Raw genomic sequence first — 14,885 nt, 5'->3', positions numbered from 1 at the left:
TAGAAGAAAGTTAATAATGAGCATGAACATGCAATGTGGAAAGCCTCGTAGGCCAATAGCTAATTAGTAAGAGGCGACTTCATCATAGTGAGAACAGTGAGCCTGAAAGGTACTATGAGAAGAAATGAATAATGCATTTGCTGTATATACATTAAGCATTTATCCATTGCTGACGCTTTCATCCAAAGTGACTTATGTTACGTTTTGAGACGCACTAACTTCTGATCAAAACCAGTTTCCCTGTGAACGAGTTGAAGGGAAGCAAGCATTGTGGAATAGTGACATGACCTGTGAATGAGGCTAACATAGTACATATGGAGAGGTCATTGGAAACACAAGCCGTTATAGACCACACAGAGACAAGGCCACCTTGGGCCACACAGATTGGTTTATTGCACGTTACGGCCAAAACTAGTAATGGACACCCATTACTCATCAAGAGAATAGGGACAACCCTTTTACCCATCGTTAAACTAGCAAAAGTGTATTCGGACACGCCCTATGTGCACTTGTGCCGTGAACTTTAGACCATGTGCTTAGATCGTTAAAACAAATGCATGCATGCACCATTACTAAACTGTACTTTAGATTTGTCAGATTGATCATTTAACCTGTCTTTCGTTCGCAGACAAAGGATAACACCTGTGACTTCATCAACACTACCAATCTTAATCTACTGACTACTGCATCCACTGATAACATTACCACAAGGAACAGAGGGACTACTGAGGGTCACTCTACTCAAGCCCCATCGCACATGCCGACCAGCATACCAACAGAAGGTACTTTCGTACCTAAACCAACACACATACCACTTAAGATTGAAATATGGATCATGAAAGTGATGTTACAATCCTCTGACAACAGGAAACCAACGGGTCAATGATCTAAACCATTAGTTACAAGTGACTGCTCATGGTAAGAATGCGGCAGGATAATGTTAAGAGACCACCAATGGGTTCTACATTAATCAATAGACACGGAAAAAGAAAGGCTTATTTGTGCTTTATGAGCCTTGGGAAAATCAATTCCTGGAGAAGAAATGTTCTGTGTTGAAGAACATTTAGAATGTAGCTGAAAAGGTTAACTCATAAATGGTGTTCAATAGATTATCATGCTGTTCATTCTTCTCCAGCAGCACACAATAATCTCTCTTTAAATAAACACTGTCACTTACAATGAATATAAACCCAAAGTTGACCCTCATCCATATACCACTTAACTGTTATATAACTTTGACCTCATGCTGTGTGCTTTGTTCTGTTTTTCTGTGTGATAGGCACAAACATATTATCAGACAGTAAACAACACAGCATAAATTATCAATCTCATCTCTGAATTATGAATACACAAATATTTAAAATGTAGAGGAGCAATAGCAGTACCCAAACTTTAGCACAAGAAATTAAACTTTTTTTTAATCACTTTTCCTACTTTGTTTGTCTAGTTCACAAGTCAACTTGAATAAGTGATTTTTTCCCCTTCTAATTATTACTCGGGCACTGAGCAGTTCAGCTGTCAATGTAACACGTAACCAAATATGTCCAGGGACAAGTTTTTTGTCTGTTTGTACTAAAAGCAAAAATACTGTGTGATGCCACAAAGTCCGTGCCAATGAGAACATATTTGAGGTTTGCTGCACATTTATGAGGAGCGGGACTTTATAGGCCAGTGAGATTTCACTGTGGGTAGAGCTATATAGGAAGCTGTATATAAAAGATGATTTTGGTATTTGATGTTTGTACTTATTTCTGTCATGTCTTAAAATAAAAGGCAGTCTAGCTCGCTTCGTACAGTGCCCCTACCGCTCTCTGTTTTTACAGGCAGGGACAGATCTGGCTACAAAGATTACATTAGTCCCAGGAGTTGCCAGAAGTCCACTTAAAGTGATTAAGTATAGTACATGAAACAATCAGTTCATCATTAACATTTTCTCAGAATGCTCAATAAGACAGAGAGTTATGAGGTCATTGAAAAGGCATAAACTCTTGTTTACACTCTTTTCTTCATCCTTAATTCATTACTGAATGTTTTTTTTTCATTAACTGCTCGCTTATGTCATTATGACAACAAAATTAAAAAGCTGAGAGATCCATATCGAATAGTCAATAAATTCAAATGCTGCATCTAAAGTACATTTACTATAAAACTGTGACACTGCTGTACACTGTAAAAAGTGGTAACCTCATTTGTTACCTTGAAGGTTAGGTCACCCAAAAATAAAAATTATGTCACCCTCATATCATTCCAAACCTGTATGATCATCTTTTTTTCTTCTTCTTCTTTTTTTTTTACCCAAAAGTAGTTGTTTTGAAGAATGTTGGTAAACAAACCATTTGTATGGACCAAAACATTAACTCATAGGTTTGGTTGAGTAAATGATGACCAAATTTTCATTTTTGGGGTGAACTATCTATACTAGTTTTGTTGGCATTACTTAACTTAATGTAAAGTTGATTCAGTTGTGTTATTTGTAAGTTGTAATATATTTGACCTGAATAATGTCTATTATATTAACAGCATGAATCACATTTTAAGGTTAACATTTTTACCGGATATGATTTGTCTATTACAATCATCTAGATTTAACTTTCTTCTCTCCATCTCTGACTCTGATCCGTGTGTGAAGTATTGCAGTTAATCAGGTGATGCATGTATGTGAATGAAAAGCTTTGATGTTACATGATGTAAATGAGAAGCTTGATATCCTGCTATAATGCCACTGGCTACAGCAGATAATACAGCAGCATCAGGTCCCTCAGCATCGATAGTATTTGTGCTACTTCATTCATTTTGGTTTCAGTTCTCATCAGAATTGCCTACAGATGTTGACCTGTCTGTCTCAGAGAGAATCTTTTCAGATCACCAGAAAGCATATTTAAGAATGTTGGAGTGTATTGCTCATTAAAAATTCATTATAACTTCGTAACATTTTCTCCAATCACAAACATATTCTTCAGTTTCTTTGAAATGATCCTTACACACGTCCAACCCATTTACAGTTGTTTGGATGTACGTGAGTTTGTTTTAGGGTCTATGATGTTACAATTGAGAGAAACTGTCTAGATGTAAAATTTGCTTTATTTTTCTACAAATGTTTTCTCTCCCCCCTTCTGTCTCTTTTCTCATCTATTTTTATAGATGACACCAAAATTGCACTACATCTCAAAGACAATGGAGGTAAGAACTTATCGTTGCTGCCGTGTACTGTATGTGGTATCAAAGTGCGTCTGTGAACTACACAGCATTAGACTGCATCACTCTGATCTCACTTTTCACATCAATTTTTCCTGCTTATGTACAAATAAGGCTATAATCTGTGTGTGTGTGTGTGTGTGTGTGTGTGTGTGTGTGTGTGTGTGTGTGTGTGTGTGTGTGTGTGTGTGTGTGTGTGTGTGTGTGTGTGTGTGTGTGTGTGTGTGTGTGTGTGTGTGTGTGTGTGTGTGTGTGTGTGTGTGTGTGTGGTTCAGGTATACCCTGCGTTATGGGAACAAAATGTTGGCAACACAAAGTGGTCAATATGTAAAATCCTTGTCCATGTGGGGACCATTTTATGGAAAACATCTTATAAGTGATTCTAATTTTTCTGTGATGGGTAGGTTTAGGGGATGGAATATACAGTTTGTAAAGTATAAAAATCATTATGTCTATTATGTCATTATGCCTCATGAAAACCCAACATGTATGTCATATAATCTCTCTCTCTCTCTCTCTCTCTCTCTCTCTCTCTCTCTCTCTCTCTCTCTCTCTCTCTCTCTCTCTCTCTCTCTCTCTCTCTCTCTCTCTCTGTCTCTCTCTCTCTCTCTCTCTCTCTCACTCTATCTCTCTCTCTCACTCACTCTCTCTCTCTCTCTCTCTCTCTCTCTCTCTCTCTCTCTCTCTCTCTCTCTCTCTCTCTCTCTCTCTCTCTCTCTCTCTCTCTCTCTCTCCTTTTTCGTCTCTCCCCTTCTGTATTCCCAGAATTCTGATAGTATGATCCAGGTCATGTGTTTTTAATTTGGAGCAAGCTCAGTATGTCTTTACTAGTCGGAAACTGCAGTCAGGGCTTGAACATTTCATCAGTAAAGCTGAAAACAACACATTCTGCCAATGAAAACATGTAGCCAGAAGAAAGCACTATCTAACCTAATGCAGAATAAGATGAATGTTGTAATTCCTGATTTAAACTAGTTAAAAAACTGCAAGTGCATTAGCGTATTATACATATATATATATATATATATATATATAATACATATAATACAGTACTGTGCAAAAGTCTTAGACACGTTAGTATTTTCACCATAAAGGTTTAAGCCATTTATTTATATCTTTTGCTGTAGTGTGTTAGTAGGAAATATCAGTTTACATTTCCAAACATTCCTTTTGCCATCAATTGTAATAATCCAGTGAGTTTTCTATGCACAAGGAGTCTGACAACAGCCAGTGTGTTCAGTGTATAATGTCAATCCTTCATGACATCATGACTTCTCCAGCCTACCAGATTTTTTATAATCTTCAATAGCCAGTCGCTGTATTGTATGGGCACTTTTGGCTGTAATGAATAACAACAGAAACCCTGCTTCATTATTAGTTCTTCACTTCTTCCCTGTAATGTCTGTCAATCATTTTGGCACCCTTTGACTTAAAGTGTAAACTGTATAATACACTTTATATTTGGCTTTTCATGATAGGAAAAAAAAAAAAATTTCTCTTAAATTCATTTATCAGACATTTCTGGACCTAAGAAAATTAGTTAATGTATTGACAAAAGAGATACAGAGCCACAAAATTACATGAGTCAAAGCTTTACATATAAACTGCAAAATTGTTCAGTAAGGAGCAGTATGTGGGTACTGTAAGGATATAGCAATGCAATACAATATTAAAATGAAATATATCAATGTAGAATTAAGTTATTGACAGACAAGAAGAGCAAGAATGACAAGAATGACATCCTGTCAGGATACAATATGTGCAGAGACGTTTTCACTGATCATGGAGCCATAGATATATAAAATGAAAGTTAAAGTGGAGTTACAGAAGATATTTTGAAAAAATATATATATTTAGTCAATAAAAAGAATGTCATTAGGATCCGAAATGGACAAAAAAGAACAGTTGAAACATTATTCAAAATATCTTCCTTTGTAGGTATTGTAACATAATGTAGTCAGGTTATTTTACTTATATTGAATATATCTTTCTAGAATAAAATATGTTCATTTAGATGTCACTACATACTGGTAGTGCATTTTAAGACATACTGTTGTATGATTTACATTTAGATAAAGCAGATCCAAATCTGTACATTTATAACCGACTCATTTGGTAGTCTCAAAGCTGCCACAGAGTCTGCTCAGAAGGTTTTTATAGGAGCCTGGCTGTAGTGCAAAAATGCAAGAACTGCAGACCACAGTAAATCTTTCTCACTGGGGCCGGTTGGAAATGTCCGAAATACAAAATGAAGATTCATGGCCTTGTCTCTCTTCCATCATTAATCTTTTATCTGCCTGTTGGACAGATACACAAGCCACAGAAACCCAAAGACACAAACAGTATAAATTAGTTGTGGAGACAGTGCTCTCTTCTGTTCAAAAGACGAACTACAAGATTCAACCTTGGTTTCTTAAAGTAGGTACAGCTGCAGACAGGAGATCTCCAAAATGGGGCGTGAACTCCAAAAGGGGAGACTTGCGCCATTGGTTCTGGCTTCAGCCAATTGTCATTGACTTACATTTCACAAGTTCACATTTACATACAATTATAGGGAGTAAAGTTTAATGCATATTTGGCGTGCTGTCCGGGGAGAGGGCTCCGAGCTCGGAGTTCGGCCCGAACCCAGAGTATTCCCCCCCGTATGTAAATGGTTACGACTAGAAGTGTGGAGAAGGGGTGGTGGAGGGATGCTGCTAAACTGTCAACGAATTGAGGTGAGACTGCTGGATATATACACACCTCCTATCGTTGATTGCTGAGTGCTCTCCAGTCATGTCAATTATCTGAGTGTGATCCTCCCGAACTTTGTTAATAAAACATCATTTAAAAATAAAAATTCATAAATTACACATCATTTCTATTTTATCTAACATAAAAAGTTACTTTTACATGTGGGAAAGTTGTGCTCTATTTCTTTGTTCTAAGCGACGGGGCGTCCTGGGGCTCGAGATTCGCATGGTATAAGGGGGCAGTGACGCTGGGTGCAACTAAAAAGGTCCCATTGTCTGGTGAGGTCCAGTTGGGGAGTTACAGACGGCCCGGCTAAGTGATCTCTTTTCGTATGATCTTATTAACTATATCTCCTGGACTGCCATTGTCTTTAGCACGCTATTCAGCGCAAATCCCACCCTACTGTCAGTTTCATTGTTTAAGGTTAAGGTTTAGGGTAGGTTCAGTGGTTAGGATTTGTTGTAGCATTGTATAGCATTGATAGGAAATCAGCACTGTGATTGACATGACCAATGAAATCTTTATAATCGGCTGTGCGGCAGAGTTTGCAGTAAACTAGTTTGAAAAAATCACACATGCGTGTCATGTGTCTGTCTGTCAATAGGAGGAAGCCACACCCTATTTTGGAGCTCCACCCTGATTTGGAGATCTACAGCCTCAGCTATACCCTTTCGGTTTTTGAGGCAAGGATGAGACTGAGGGGAAAAATAGCCTCCACTCTTGATTCATCCTCATTGAGAATATTACAAGCAGTGCAGTTATGTGTGTACAAAGGCAAACTGATTCATTATGAGTGGCAGTATGAGTGAATGCATCAGTGTTAAGAAGTTCAAATACGGTATATCAGAATCAGAATCAGAATCAGAATCAGAAAGAGCTTTATTGCCAAGTGTGCTTGCACACACAAGGAATTTGTTTTGGTACTGAGGCTTCCAGTGGACTATACAAATACAAATACAACATGAAACATGAAACATAATACTACAAATTATAAGAATAAAAAAAATAAAAATATAAATATGAATATATGAGAATAAAACTATCACAGTTTGGTTTAGTCAGAATAGACATTTCCAGATTTACAGATTATGAACCTATTTACAGTGTTTTGAATATTATAAATAAATAAATCTACATATAAGTATCACCTGAGTTGTAGGATATTGCACTAAACAGTGGGAGTATTGCCCTTACAGGCATATGCCTTGGGAGGAGTGTTAACTGTTCAGGAGGGAAATGGCCTGTGGGAAGAAACTGTTCCTGTGCTGAGATGTTCTTGCGGCCAGTGATCTGAGTCTCCGTCTTGACGGTAACAGTTCAAACAGGAGGTGTCCAGGGTGAGTGGAGTCTGTGATGATTTTACCTGCTCTCTTCCTCACTCTGGAAGAGTACAGGTCCTGGAGGTTTGGCAGGGGGGCACCAATGATCCTCTCCGCAGTCCGGACTGTCCGTTGTAGTCTCCTGATGTCTGATTTGGTAGCTGAACCAAACCAGACAGTGATGGAAGCGCACAAGACAGACTCAATGACGGCTGAGTAGAACTGAATCAGCAGATCCTGTGGCAGGTTGAACTTCCTCAGCTGGCGAAGGAAGTACAGTCTCTGCTGGGCCTTTTTCACAGTGGAGTCAATGTGATTGTCCCACTTCAGGTCCTGAGAGATGATAGTGCCCAGGAACCTGAATGACTCCACTGCTTCCACAGTGCTGTTCATGATGGTGAGTGGGGGGAGTGCTGAGCTGTTCCTCCTGAAGTCCACGATCATCTCCACTGTTTTGAGCGTGTTCAGCTCAAGGTTGTTATAACTGCACCAGGCAGCCAGCTGTTCAACCTCCAGTCTGTAAGCAGACTCGTCACCGTTTTGGATGAGACCGATGACAGTGGTGTCGTCTGCAAATTTCAGGAGCTTGACAGTGGGGTCTTTAGAAGTGCAGTCATTAGTGTACAGGGAGAAGAGCAGTGGGGAGAGAACGCACCCTTGGGGGGCTCCGGTGCTGATTGTGAGTGTCTTGGATGTGTGTTTCCCCAGTCTCACTCGCTGCTGCCGGTCCGTCAGGAAGCTGGTAATCCACTGACAGATCGAGGATGGTATGGAGAGCTGGGTCAGTTTGGCTGTGAGAAGACCAGGCATGATGGTATTGAAGGCCGAACTGAAGTCCACAAAGAGGATCCTTGCATAAGTCCCTGGTCTGTCGAGATGTTGCAGGATATAATGCAGTCCCATGTTGACTGCATCATCCACAGACCTGTTTGCTCTGTAAGCAAACTGAAAGGGATCCAGCAGGGGTCCAGTGAGGTCCTTCAGGTGGGCCAGCACCAGTCTTTCAAACGACTTCATGACCACAGACGTGAGAGCGACAGGTCTGTAGTCATTAAGTCCAGTGATTTTGGGTTTTTTGGGGACAGGAATGATAGTGGAGCGTTTGAAGCAGCAGGGAACTTCACACTGCTCCAATGATATGTTGAAGATCTGCGTGAAGACCGGGGCCAGTTGGTCAGCGCAGGCTTTTAAACAAGCAGATGAGATGCCGTCTGGGCCTGAGGCTTTCCTAGTCTTCTGTTTTTTGAAGACTCGGCTCACGTCCTCCACACAGACCTTAAGCTCAGGTTGGATGGCAGGAGGGGGGAGTGATAATTGGAGTGCAGGAGGTGATGGTGAAAGTGTGAAGTGCAGATCAGACCGGGTGTGTGGTGTTAATGAGGGCTTTTCAAACCGGCAGTAAAATGAATTTAAATCGTCAGCCAGGTGTTGATTGTCCACAGATCGAGGGGATGGTGACTTGTAGTTGGTGATGTTCCTCAGGCCATTCCAGACTGATGATGGGTCGTTGGATGAAAACTGGTTTTTCAGTTTATCAGAGTAGTTCCTTTTAGCAACTCTGATCTCCTTTGTCAATCTGTTTCTGGCCTGGTTATACAAGATTTTATCCCCACTTCTGTAAGCATCCTCTTTGGCATGACGAAGGTGTTTGAGTTTCCCAGTAAACCATGGTTTATCATTAGTGAATGATAAGAATGTCCTGGTAGGAATGCATGTATCCTCACAGAAACTTATATATGATGTTACAGTATCTGTGAGCTCATCCAGATCATTGGTAGCAGCTTCAAAAACAGTCCAATCAGTGCAATCAAAGCAGGCCTGTAGATTCTGCTCTGCTTCATTAGTCCATCTTTTTACAGTCCGTATTCCAGGTTTAGCTGATTTCAGTTTCTGCCTGTAGGTCGGTATGAGATGAACCAAACAGTGATCAGAGAGCCCCAAAGCTGCCCGTGGGACGGAGTGATACGCATTTCTTATTGTGGTGTAACAGTGGTCCAGTATATTACTGTCTCTGGTGGGACATGTAACGTGCTGTCTGTATTTTGGTAGTTCACGGGAAAGATTTGCTTTGTTAAAATCCCCAAGAATGATTAAAAGAGAGTCTGTGATTGAGTAGTGATAATGTGTGTTTCAGCTGCTGCAGCAAAAAGCACAGCAGAGAACAACACCCACCCCCTGCACATGGGGCTGATTCTTGGGATGATCCTGCTTCTGCTCGTGATGGTGGCCATTGTCCTGGTGACCGTCTACGTCTACCACCACCCGAGCTCTGCTGCGGGACTCTTCTTCATTGAGGTGAGAGTGTGTAGGTTTTAGTTAAAGAAATAGTTCACCTAATAAAGAAATGTAAAATGGTCTAGCTGTCCATATAACAAAACAAAAAAATAGAGAAGAAAGATAAAGAAAGAGCAGAAAATTTTGTGAAGTGTGCTGGTCTTTATTTTCCATGCATTTACAAATTATAATGAATGGGTAGAGAAGCTTTCAAGCTATAAAAAAGGTTGCAAAAAACAACACTATAAAAGAAGTCAAGTTGAATTTGTGAACAAATAGTTCTGTGTGATTCGTTTCACCATATTTCTGTGAAACCCTGCTGAAAAATCCAGCATAAACTAGCATGAGTCCCGTGTTGGTCCAGGCTGGTTTCCATTACCATTTCCATTAAAAAAAAGGTTATTCAAGTGTGCTATTAATATACTTCTTTTAAACTAAAAAAATAAGAAAAGGAAACTTTCAGTCTACTTTTTATGTTCTTCTTATAAATATACTTAAAAGTACACTTAGCCTAAGTATACTTGAGTTATACTGACATAAAAGTGTATTTTTGTCCTATACTTGTACTTATCTTTTGATCGATATATACTTAAAAGTATAATTAAGTATTCTAAGTATACGTGGCTTGTAGTTGTGTTTAATATTTTGATTGAGTAGCCTATTAAATATTTTATTTCACATATTTTTACATACTGTCTTAAATTGTTGCAAAATATTGATTTATAAAGAAAACTGACATGTTCTAAGTATCTGAATTTTTGTGTAGGCTACTGGTAGTGTACATAGAAATTTATTTTAAATCTACTTTACTCTTTCCCCGCCAATGACTGAAGTTTCCGATTAGCCATGTTTTCACTGTTACAGTATACGGTAGGGGCACTATTATGCACCTTTAAAAAGTACAGAATCTCCAGATCAAAACACAAGCGAAGATGAAGCAGAAACATGTGATAAAAGATTGCTTATGTAAATGTAAAACAACGCGATCACCAAACATTAAACAGCTTATAAATCAAAACTGCCTAATGTTACCGAATAAAATGTTGAACCTATGAAGAGGAAACGACTGTGAAGCTTTGGGGTTGTTTATGGATTCAATCGACTCCATCGATGTTTTGATCATCGTTCTGAATCCCATCCGAACGTAGTTCTTGACAAAAAATTGTTTTTCTCAGCTTTATGTTGCTTTTTTATGAAACTTCGATTGTTGATTAAAAAAAAGGATGCATGAAGCTAGAATAAAATGTTTTTAAAATGGAAAGAGTTAAATGTATATAACAAATGAATACCTAAATCGGAGCATAGTATACTTAAAGTGCAAAAATAATATAGCCTAAATAGTAAACAAGAAGTATGATATTATGTGCGCTTAAATAAAAAATGTACAAGTATACTTGCAGTATAAATCGGTAACACTTTATTTCGATAGTCCACTTTAGACATTCTACTAGCTATAAGTAACTTTGCAACTACATGTCAACTAACTGTCATTAGAGTATTAATAGACTTTCTGCTTAATATCTGCTAACTCTTTATTTTGTTGGTCCCCCAACAGATATTCTACTGACTATAAATAACTTGGCAACTACAACTCAACTTGTAACTGCAACTCCTAACCCGAACACCTAACCATAACCTATAGTCTACTGACAGTCTACTACAGCCTACTAATCCTCTAATGAGAGTTAGTTGATATGTAGTTGAAAAGTTACTTATAGTTAGTAGAATGTATAAAGTGGACTATCGAAATAAAGTGTTACCTACAGGATAAATCTACTAAACTAGTAGCTTACTTAGAGTATACTACAAAGTTTACATTCATAAATTAAAAAATGTGCTACAAGTAATTGACTAGTAAACTATCAGTATACAGTACCTTTAAGTTCACTGTAATATAGTTGCAGCACAAACAACAAACTTAGTTGTAGACTAGTTGTATACTCAAAGTTTACTACTGTTACACTTAAAGTACACTTAAAAAGTATACTTTTATACAATACATGTGGGCCAATTTAGTCCCAAGTAGTATTGAAACAGTACACTTACAAGTATACTTAAAGTACATTGATATTAGCATACTTACTAAATAAAGTATACTTAAAATATACTTGAACTTTACTTAAGCATACATAAATGATCTTGATTATTATGTAGATCTGGTTAGAGCTGGTATAGTGCTGGTCTTGCTGGTGGGCCAGTAGTAATGCTGTTCTCAAGCAAAACTGAGGTGTAGCTGGTCCAACAGCTCTCCCGCTTCCCCTGCTGGTGACCAGCAAACCAGAAACCAGTTTGCAAAACAAACCTTATGCTTGTGACTAGCAATGCTTTATCTTTCAGCAGGGAAAAACATTTTATGGTGCTTTTGCATTCTTGAAAGCTTCAGTCCTCATTCAATGTTGTTAAAATTAATTGTTTGCTCTGCAAAGGCAAGAAAGTCTGGAAAGGTCTGAAATGACATGATGGTGAATAAATGACAATATTGCCATTTTGTGTGAACTATTACTTATTAAACGAAAAAAGGATGCAGAGATTCAATAACTGCAAACTGTCAAAGGAATAGTTCACATAAAAATGAAAATTCTGTCATCATTTACTCACCCTCAAGCTGTTTCAAACCTGTATGAATTTCTTTCTTCTGCTGAACACAAAAGACGATATTTTGAAGAATGTCTGTAACCAAACAGTTGATGGACCCCATTGACATCCATACTATGACATAATTGATGATGACACAATTTTTATTTTAAGCGAACTACTCTTAAGTCAGGAATGTTTGTTGGCTTGAAATAAATGTATGTATCTTAATACATGTAGAACTAGTAGAATATGTATGTATTGACATTGATGGGGAGTGCATATTTCAAAAAATAAGGGGAAAAAACGTACAGTATCATTATCAAATTCATACATTTACAGAGACGTCCCAGCCGATGGCCAGCAATGAAATTTCGTCGAGGTTCTGGCCATCCAGCATACGCAGAGGTAGAGCCTATGGGTCAAGAAAAAGAAGGTTTTATTGAATCAGAGCAGTGCTGAGATTTGACATTTGACTTCTTAAGTAACACACAGCCCAGCAACCTTCTTGGTGTCTTGCTACAAATCCACACATCTCAAATCATAGCGTTCCACCAACCCCTGTGAACAGTGATGAAACTGAAAACAGTGAGGGTGTGGTGTTTGAATGAAAGAGGCATCCACAAAACAAATGCTTGGATCCAGCTTTTAACACTCCGAACAAAACATCTACAATAAGAGGAAATGTTCAGCAGCTTCTGCTCGGTTCCTGTCATGATGTGGGGAGCAGCTCTGGAAATCTTGATTGTACTGGATGAGGCTTTGACCTTTCACCCTCAAAATCGCCATTGTACTGAAGGCAGTTACGTTTGATTCTCTGATTTAATGTGCCTCTCAGAGATTTTTCTTGTCTTGACAGTTTCTGGACTGCAAATTCATTATATAGACCTTTATATATCTTAAAATGGGTTTTGTAGGGTTTTTATGTTTGTTTTCCATATTTGCTTATGATTTTATCTCTTTGATTTGAACTGATGTTTTGGAGTATGTTGGATGACCTTTCCACAGTTACAGATGCTGTGTCTCTTCCTCTTGTTTGGATACAATTGGAAAATGTTCTGTGAACAAATGTGCCAACAGTATTGATTAACATTTTTCATCCATATTCCAACCATTTAGGACATTTTGCACATATCCACTTAACACACATATATCGCTTTTTTCAAGTTTATTTTTTCCTCAACTTATGTTACTAATGCATATTTACAAGACAGGCGCTTGTGAGATTTTGTGTGTGTGTGTGCGTCTTTGTTTTGATTTTTCTGTTGTTGTTTTTGTTGTTATATTTTGGTACACGATCCCTTACACTGACAGTCCTTACATTGAGTTGTTAATTAATATTTGAAATAAAGCTCTCCCTCTGCTGTCAAGGTCATCTCATTTTCAAAGATTAGAAGCAGTGGAATTGAGAACTGCAATAATGAATTTTGACTTCAAGAATGTGAATTATTACTCTACAGAATGAGAAACACAACACATTACAACCTTGTATATGATGAACATTCAGAAAGGCTATGTTCTAAATAATTTCCATTGTGTTCAATAATAATGGGGATTTTACTTTTGAAAGTTTACATATCCTTATAAAACTGATTTAGTTATGGCACATTGTATTACCTTCTCCTTTAAAAATGTATAAAGACATTTTGAGTATTGTGACCAAAGAACTGTCATTACAGACAAACAGAATATATAGAATGAAAACAATTGAAAAGCATTTCCTTAAGACTGTACAACTTGTTGAGATGGACAGTAGGCCAAGTAGATATTTTTGTCTTCTGTTTGATTATTTCAGCAACCCCTTTTTTATCCTCATAACAGGGTGGCTTACCAAAAATCATGGTATAAATTCTATTTTTATCAACTTTCCCTCACTTGAAGACCTGATTATTTTCTGTGTGTGTGTGTGTGTGTGTGTGTGTGTGTGTGTGTGTGTGTGTGTGTGTGTGTGTGTGTGTGTGTGTGTGTGTGTGTGTGTGTGTGTGTGTGTGTGTGTGTGTGTGTGTGTGTGTGTGTGTGTGTGTGTGTGTGTGTGAGAGAGAGAGAGAGAGAGAGAGAGAGAGAGAGAGAGAGAGAGAGAGAGAGAAACACTGAATCGGAATGTATGTGAGTGCACATTAATATGGGGTCTGAAGTGGATGTTTATATTGTGAAATAATCTCAAAGAAAATGTTTGTTGAATAAGAGATCAATTTTCCTGGTCAGCAGTGTGATGTTTGCTATCAGAATTCAAGGAAACAACCATTAGAGACCTGCATTTTTGATTATCATAATCGTCATGTTGTGCCACTCACTGGGTCTCATTCATGAAACATCCATAAATATACGAGTAAATATGCGAGTGATTTGCGCGTAAAGAGACCTCCTTCCCGAAAACTCTTCTCCTGATTCACAAATACTTCGTAAACGTCAGATGTGATCGTGAAATGTGTGTGTGTGTGTGTTAATGAATTCCAAATCAGTCGTAATGGGATGCGCGTTCACGTTCATTCTCAATTACCATAAATCCCGCCCATTAAATCCGACTGACAACTATATATGGGCATCATATTATGACATGAATGCGAATGAAAAAGAAAAATTTCTCAGATGCAGAAATTGAAGTTTTATTATCAGAAGTCTATTCAAAACGCCACATTTCATTTTCAAGCGTAGGCTACATAGTGGCGTATCGGGTCCTAAAAAAAAGGAGGCAGCATATTACAGATCCAGTCAATGGAGTTTCATCTGTTAATCGAACATTCCCAGAAGTGAGAAAACAAGTTCGACATTAAGCTTGAGAGCAAAAAA

The 14,885-nt window shown here is 38.1% G+C and overlaps 1 protein-coding gene across 1 annotated transcript in view; it reads left to right on the top strand.

The window, feature by feature from the left end:
• The window catches only part of plxdc2b (plexin domain containing 2b), a 107,746-nt gene extending 93,782 nt beyond the window's left edge, over positions 1-13,964 (top strand). Inside the window, exons 11-14 of the mRNA XM_077229238.1 lie at positions 629-782; positions 3,142-3,180; positions 9,382-9,542; positions 12,438-13,964. Coding sequence (XP_077085353.1) covers positions 629-782; positions 3,142-3,180; positions 9,382-9,542; positions 12,438-12,557 — 474 coding nt within the window. The 3' untranslated portion in view covers positions 12,558-13,964. The remainder of the gene's footprint in view (positions 1-628; positions 783-3,141; positions 3,181-9,381; positions 9,543-12,437) is intronic.
• Positions 13,965-14,885: the final 921 nt, after the last annotated feature.

The sequence above is a fragment of the Siphateles boraxobius genome, unplaced genomic scaffold (assembly GCF_051911475.1).
Source record: "Siphateles boraxobius isolate OS27281-9 unplaced genomic scaffold, OSU_SipBor_1 130, whole genome shotgun sequence".
Classification (NCBI taxonomy): domain Eukaryota; kingdom Metazoa; phylum Chordata; class Actinopteri; order Cypriniformes; family Leuciscidae; genus Siphateles; species Siphateles boraxobius.
This window is presented reverse-complemented; position numbering and strand designations above follow the sequence as displayed.